General features: G+C 42.7%; 1 protein-coding gene across 1 annotated transcript; it reads left to right on the top strand.

Moving 5' to 3' along the window:
• Nucleotides 1–241: 241 nt before the first annotated feature.
• On the top strand, nt 242–5,326 carry tmem98 (transmembrane protein 98). The gene is made up of 7 exons (XM_071532852.1): nt 242–264; nt 2,745–2,983; nt 3,495–3,626; nt 3,874–3,907; nt 3,998–4,113; nt 4,220–4,279; nt 5,125–5,326. Exons 2-7 carry the CDS (start codon nt 2,853–2,855, stop codon nt 5,324–5,326), a joined length of 675 nt encoding a protein of 224 aa, XP_071388953.1. The 5' UTR covers nt 242–264; nt 2,745–2,852.
• The last annotated feature ends 1,837 nt before the right edge of the window (nt 5,327–7,163 follow it).

Genomic DNA, 7,163 nt, shown 5'->3' with positions numbered 1-7,163 from the left:
GCCGAATTTTTCCATGCGCGTACTCGTCGTAAGTAAAGCTCAGGGCGCGCGCACAACCGGGCTGGAAAGTTTAACAGGAAAGAAAGAAAAGTTGATCATCAGTCATTCACCGACAGCTCAGCCGTTCACGTAATGGGCTGTTTTTTTGTGCGCGTTCCCGTCCAAGGTTTGGAGAGGTCGGTGCCGTCTCCGCGCTCCTGGTGCTGGAGGGAAAAGGTATTTTGTCACCTAATAGGAACCAACGAAAATGGACAAAATGTTTAGGTAAGTGACTGGAAATTGATCCATATATAATTGTTCATTTGCTTCATTCAGGTAAAACGTAGGGTTGGTTGAAAAACAGCATAGCCTCAAGTGAAATGTTACCAGGCTCAGGCTGCCAGAGGAGGATGAATAGCTTTTGAAATTGTATTATTTAAAATCGTTCATGCTGTAATTGCAAAACAACAACCAAATGGGAAACTTTACCATTACTTGTGTGTGGGTGTGCGTGTGTGCGCGTGTGTTTCCCTCTCTCTCTATCGACTGAGGTAAAAGAAAATATTGAACGTAGTAATTATTTTATTTTATTTTATTTGTTTGGTTTTCCCTTTTCTGCTTCCTTGCACTGCTATTCAAATAGCTCAGTCCTTAAACACAGGGGGTCCCAAATATTTTCATGTGGACCCAAAATAGAGACCCGGACCCCCATTCGATAAGATTTTGTGTGAGGGATCTACCAATCTAAGAAGATTTTTATTGTTGGGTATGATTTGGTACTGAACAACGTGAAATGAAAGTACTCCCTTGGAACCTCCTCAAGGACCCATTGAGGTCCCTGGACCACACTTTGGGAATCATCGCTTCACCAATGCAATAGCACACAGAAAAATCACACCCTTGTGCCTATAACTGTTAGTGCTGGGCCCTCCCGGTTGGGATTTAGAGTATTTTATATGTTTGCTTTCAGTGATGCAGGTTTGGTTCCAAGCAATATTTGTTTCTGATGATAGAGTACAGGTGAACTACAGAGTTATATGTGCAGAACACACACCCTGCACACACAACACATGGGGTCATTTTAGGTAACGTTGTCACTTTGATCTCAAAAACCATAGTATATCTCCCTGTGTATCTCGGAGATTTGTTATGATTTCCCAGTAAAATTGAATGTGGAATGAATTAGGGTTTGAGACACAAGTTGGTCCCCTGTACTAGCAGCCTATATGTTCATTTTTGTCTGGGTATAACTTTATCTGTTAGATTTGTCTTAAAAACAAAATGCCCAAGAATCCCAGCAAAATAAAATACACATGAAATTGAGCGCAAGGATGACTGTTTTGGAAAGCCTTGGCCTTGCTCTTGACTCTTATTGGCTCTAACCATTTGCCTGAATTCACTAAAGGGCATTGGAAAAAGGTTTTAGGCTGTGAAACAGTCCGAAAAATGCAGTTAAATTACTCAGTTTACCTTGACAGATGTTTCATGTGCCTTTCAGTTCGGCAGTGGCCTTTCAAGAGCCCACTGGCCTGTGAACAGAAAAGAAGTCAGAAAAGCTCTTTGGTGGGAGAGAGACAGGAGAAAGCCCTGTATGATACGGCCAGGGTAACACTAATTAATCTGATTAAAGAATTACTGCATTCCAAGGCAGAGTCTCACATAATCATCCCGACAAAAATGCTGGTTTACAATGTTGTAATACTGTAATTCGGTTGCCTGTGGTGCTTGTGCTCAAAGAACAGCACAGAAATTGTGTCTCTACTGTATAAATGCCGTGCCTAATTATAAATCAATTATACTCTACCCAGGGAGCTCTCTCTGCTATCTACTCCTGGCTTCCCTCAAGAGAGTTTGTAATGGCACACACACACACACACACACACACACACACATACACACACAAGGGCGCTCAAGTGGGGCAGGGCTAGTTAATGAGTGACCAGACTGGGCAGAGGGCAGGTAGTCGTGGTTTATACATCCGGAGAGAAGCTCGTTGTGGGAAAATCTCACCTAAAATACTCTGCAGTTCATTCAAAAATACTTTCAGCCTGGACCGAAAACATCCAGATGGTAAGAGGTCAAAGTTCATAAGAGTTCACTTGTTCTGTTTGCGGGGGGGTTTACATAGCTTACTCAGCTTTTTCCCTTGTTGAGATGTGTGTTTCATTCTGGAACAGCTAATCAGAGTATGTCAAAACAAGACGCTGTATCTTCACACAGTTATGGAAATGCCGGTAAATGCTGGTAATTAAAGTAGCAGCCGCAGCAGCATTCGTCTAACAGTGTTGTTGCTTTGCTGGATTTGAGGCTGGTTGTCAAAGGTATATATGGAATTCATTTAATATTTGGTGTTGGATGTGGTTGGCCTGGTTTAGAAATGGGACTGTACTGTAGGCCTGTATTCTAAGGAGTGATTTGGTTTTCCTAGCAGGCCAAGCCTCTTTGAAGCAAACACATTATCCTCATAATACCGAACAGTGTAAGAAACACAAACAAAGGGCATGTTCACTTCAGCTTTTTATGTACTTAGATAAAGATCTGGCTTTTGTGTGCATTGTAGGTGCGCCACATTTAGAAACTGAGAAAATGCTCTTCCATCATATTCTCCACTCCATGGGTTCAGGAGTTCAATGTGATTCAATAGGAATTTAAATGGTGATTCTCTCGCCAATCAGAAAAATGCTGAGCTGAGCTGTTAGTGTCCCTCTTCTCTGCTGTGATCTGAAATCCAATCGATCTGAAACTACCAATTATTCTCTCTTCAGCAGATGAGCGCCCATACATAATCGAGCTCGGACAATCAGCCAACCCTGATTGGATTCTTTCCTCTCAACCTGTTGCCACCTGCAGCCGCTGTGGGAGCCGGAGTCGCCATGGAGACGGTGGTGATCGTGGCCATTGGGGTGTTGGCCACCATTTTCCTGGCCTCCTTCATTGCCCTGGTGATGGTGTGCAGACATCGCTACTGCCACCCTCACGACCTGCTGCACCACTTCGACTCCAAGTCAGTGTCTCGGTCGATACGAGTCTGTACAAGATAGGAGCCTTTATTTTTATAACATGGTGTTATGCACCGCCGGTCCTTAAAAAGTCTGACAAAGTCTTAAATTATTGAAATTCAAGGTCTTAAGAAGTATAAAATATCTTAAATACTGTTATTGGTACCTGTAATGAATGCACTGCATGTCCACTCATGATTAATACAGAACAGCTTTAGTAGTACAATATGGATCCCATCTGCTTTTCTAAACACAATTTGACTTAATTTACCTTAACAATTAATTTCCTGTTGCCCTTTTTCTTATACTGCCTAATAGTTTGGTTTTGCCAGCTTTGTTTCTTCATTTAGGTTTTGTAATTAGTCTTAGTTTTAAATTAGTGTTAAATTAAATTCCAGGTAGCACTAAAAAGGTCTTTCAGTCTTAAATTTGGATTTCTGAAACCTGCAGATACCCTGTAAAAGTGTCTTCACACACCTTTCCTCCTCCTCCGTCTGTCCCTCTTCTCTGCCACAGACCCACAGTGGACCTGATTGGGGCCATGGAGACCCAGAGCGAGCCGTCGGAGCTGGAGCTGGATGATGTGGTCATCACCAACCCTCACATCGAGGCCATCCTGGAGAATGAGGACTGGATAGAGGACGCCTCGTACGTCTCTGCTATGGCCAATAGATCTGAGCTAGAACACACTGGCTGGTGTTGTTCTTCTACCCTGAACCTTAAGCTGCCTCTCTATCATTGTTGCCTCAACATTAAGTACAGTTAGCAGTTTTAGAGTTTAGAGAGTTTTAGATTCATGATAGTGAGAACTTTTAGTTGTTACTACTATCAAAGCTAATAGTCAAAATGCCGGTGTCGTAGATCCAAACTAAATTTGTGTGTCTTTCTCCAACAGTGGTCTTGTGTCTCACTGTATCTCCATCCTAAAGGTAATGCTGCTACTTAGTCGCTCTTTTAATAATTTTTTTTCTTTTTATCAATGACTGACTGATATTTACACACCCTGTGTCCACATACAGATCTGCCACACTTTGACTGAAAAGTTGGTTGCCATGACAATGGGTTCAGGGGCAAAGGTCAAAGCACCAGCCAGCCTCAGCGACATTATCACCGTGGCCAAACGCATCAGCCCGAGGTAACACACACACACACACACACACTCATCTCATGTAAAAACCATTACCACGACTTAATATTACTGCGGTACTGACTCCAGCTGCCTCCTGCCTCTTGTCTTGCAGGGTGGATGATGTGGTGAGATCGATGTACCCTCCTCTGGATCCAATCCTCCTGGATGCCAGGTAATCGCATCTGCTTTTCCATCATTTAAAGAGGCCTTTTACATGTCTGTGATGGCTTAATGCAAAGACTTATTGCCCCGCTGATCAATGAGCCGTCTGAGGGAGCTGGCAAGGAGCGACTGGCATGACTTGAGTTATGCATATTATATATTAATAACTCATGAGATATAGAGAGATGTGATAGAGACAGTGATGGAAATGGTCAAGTCTCACAGCGAAATGCTGCTATTGGGAAAATCCCACAACTCCAATATCATATTATTTTCATTTTTTTTGCTTGAATTGAATCAAAAGTTTACACCTGAGCCTCTAAGCCCACAAAACCCTAACCATCTATTGTATGTTTTCAACAATGCATTTACACTGCCAGTCAAAAGTTTGGACACACCTGATTGAATGTTCTATGTTTTTCATTCTCTTAAAGCCATTTTGATCTAAAGGCTTCTGCTTAAACGCTTGAAACGTGTTTCTTAGTCAAATATAAATAGTGAAGTTGATGCCTATGTTTGAATTTCTTTCCAAAGCCTTTGCCTTTCCATCAAGGCAAAGGGCAGCTACATTAAATAATCTAAAATATAAGATAGTTCTGATTTGTTTAACACATTAGTCACCGCGTAATTCCATTTGTGTTATTTCATAGTTTTGATGTCTTTACTATTATTCTAAAATGTGGAAAATAGTAAAAATAAAGAAAAATGTGGTGTGTCCAAACTTTTGACTGGTAGTGTATATCCCTTTTTTCTTAACTTGAGAAAAGCTTTCCTTTTGGAGATAAGTAGTTTTCATCCAACAGCAGCAAAGACGATGTTTTAATGTTAATCATCTGTCCCGCTCTCCCTCCTCAGAGCCACCGCCCTCCTCCTCTCAGTCAGCCACCTAGTGCTGGTCACCCGCAACGCCTGTCACATGTCCGGCAGCATGGACTGGATCGACCAGTCGCTCCACGCGGCCGAAGATCACATGGTGGTTCTGCGGGAGGCGGCGCTGGCTTCTGAACCAGAACGAAGCATACCTGGAATAGACATACAGAGAGAACAGGCCATCTAGAGCACACACACACACAAACAGAGTCAGATACAGACACACACACAAACACACCAGCATGGCATACATATTTGCCCATTTCACTATATATCCTCAAGCAGCCACTTTTTAAATTCTGTACTCAGTCGACATTCATCAGGCACATTCTCTGCCAGACAGTGTTGAATAGGCATATTTCCCAAACTCATCATCCGGTCCAAATTAACGAGGACACTTCCAATCAGTCTTCCAAAAGGCTGTGTAGATGGGAGTTAGGAACTTGGCTCTGGCCTTCAGTTTGTGCATAAGAAAAGACCTTGTAAAATAGTTTTCTTTTCATACTCGTGCTCGTTTGCGCCAGGGAGCGCTGCAGCTTGGTTTGTACAAATCTTTGTATTCGGTTCTTTATAATTAGAAAAACTGCACTTCACACTCGCTATAGCTACATAGTCCTCAGCCCTTTTGTAACGACTGCAAAGTAGATGTTACACATTCAGGTGCAGGCAGCTGCATAGCCAGAGGTTTTTTAGACTTTGTCTGTTTGAGGTGTAGCTGTGGGTGACAGGCCTTTTGCTGTTCTTTCTCGGCTGCCCCGTCACCCAGAGGTGGGCCTAAATCCAATCTCATCAGGACTGCACAGTCACATGGAGGCTTAGTCAGCTAATCCATGCTGGGGAAAATAACACCCAGTTACCCAGCCCAAAAGGGCTCCAACTCAGTGGAGCGAATGAAGGAAAACCTAACTTAGTTACAACTTGTGGGGTCAGCCTGTCTTGTTCGCATTAAAGGAAAAATCCACCTTCAGATTCTCTTACATGCAGTTCTCTTACGCATTTCAGGAGTTATTTTGTGATAAAGTGTTGTAATTTACTTTTTTAGTGTATCCACTTTCCCTCAATCTGCCTTCTACTTCAGTTAGTGATTTCCTAAGTTTCCCCAGAATGCCTTTCGACGACCCCCAGAGAACGAGTGTGAACTTGTTGCATTCAGCTGTGGGTTATGGGTAAAGGTGAGAGCGAGCGGTGAGGTAAAGAGTGAGAGCAATAGCGATAGTGTTTAGTGGCAGAGCAGAGGAGTTTTTCCAGTAGAGAAACTACTTACTCAAAACACAACGTGTCTTGTGGCTGTCATGCATTCTGGTCTCTCTGCCTCTTCTATGATGGATTTTTCACTGTATGATTTTTGAACCTCAGTACAAAACAGTGAGTCTAGAAAGAAGCTCTTGCTCTTTGATTGGACTGACTCCAAAACCTGACATTTACCATTGAGGTTTTAGATAGCTGAAAAGTTTTTGTTTGGCTATCAAACTCCATTGTAGCTGCTGGAAATATCTCAATGTGACGTCACACTGTTTACCTTTGGCCAGTTATCCACAGGAATAAGAAAAATGCACCACCAAAGAACAAAACAGACCCAGAAATGCAAGATAAATCACCTTTAGCTTTTGTGTTAGTGTTGTAAGGTGGATTATTCCTTTAAGAGATGTTGAGCTTTCCCGTTGTTTTGAGAGATAATATGCTGCGTCTTTGTGCATTTGTGCGGTACGAGGATATGTTGCTCGTGTGTTGGATGAGGTGAAGCAGAATTAGCGTGTTGTTCTGACCGGAGGGATGTTATTGGAGCATGTCTACCTGCTCCTCCATGCATAGCTAATACTGAACCCCCAAGGAGCCCTAATAAGGCATTACCCACAGCCAGACTGAACACATGGTCTCCACACAGCTATAAAACACATGGCGCAACACTCTGTACACACAAGCTGGCAGACAAATGAACACATTAGTACATCGCATGACATCAGAGACAAGAGGCAACGCGCTACTGTAAAACACACATGATTATGTTAGATTATGCTCTCGAA

The sequence above is a fragment of the Centroberyx affinis genome, unplaced genomic scaffold, assembly GCF_046629955.1.
Source record: "Centroberyx affinis isolate AG114_WGS23_722 - 3 ecotype Tasmania unplaced genomic scaffold, CSIRO-AGI_Caff_v1 ptg002258l_1, whole genome shotgun sequence".
NCBI lineage: Eukaryota > Metazoa > Chordata > Actinopteri > Beryciformes > Berycidae > Centroberyx > Centroberyx affinis.
Note: the sequence above shows the minus strand (reverse complement) of the source record. Positions and strands in the feature narration are given on the sequence as shown.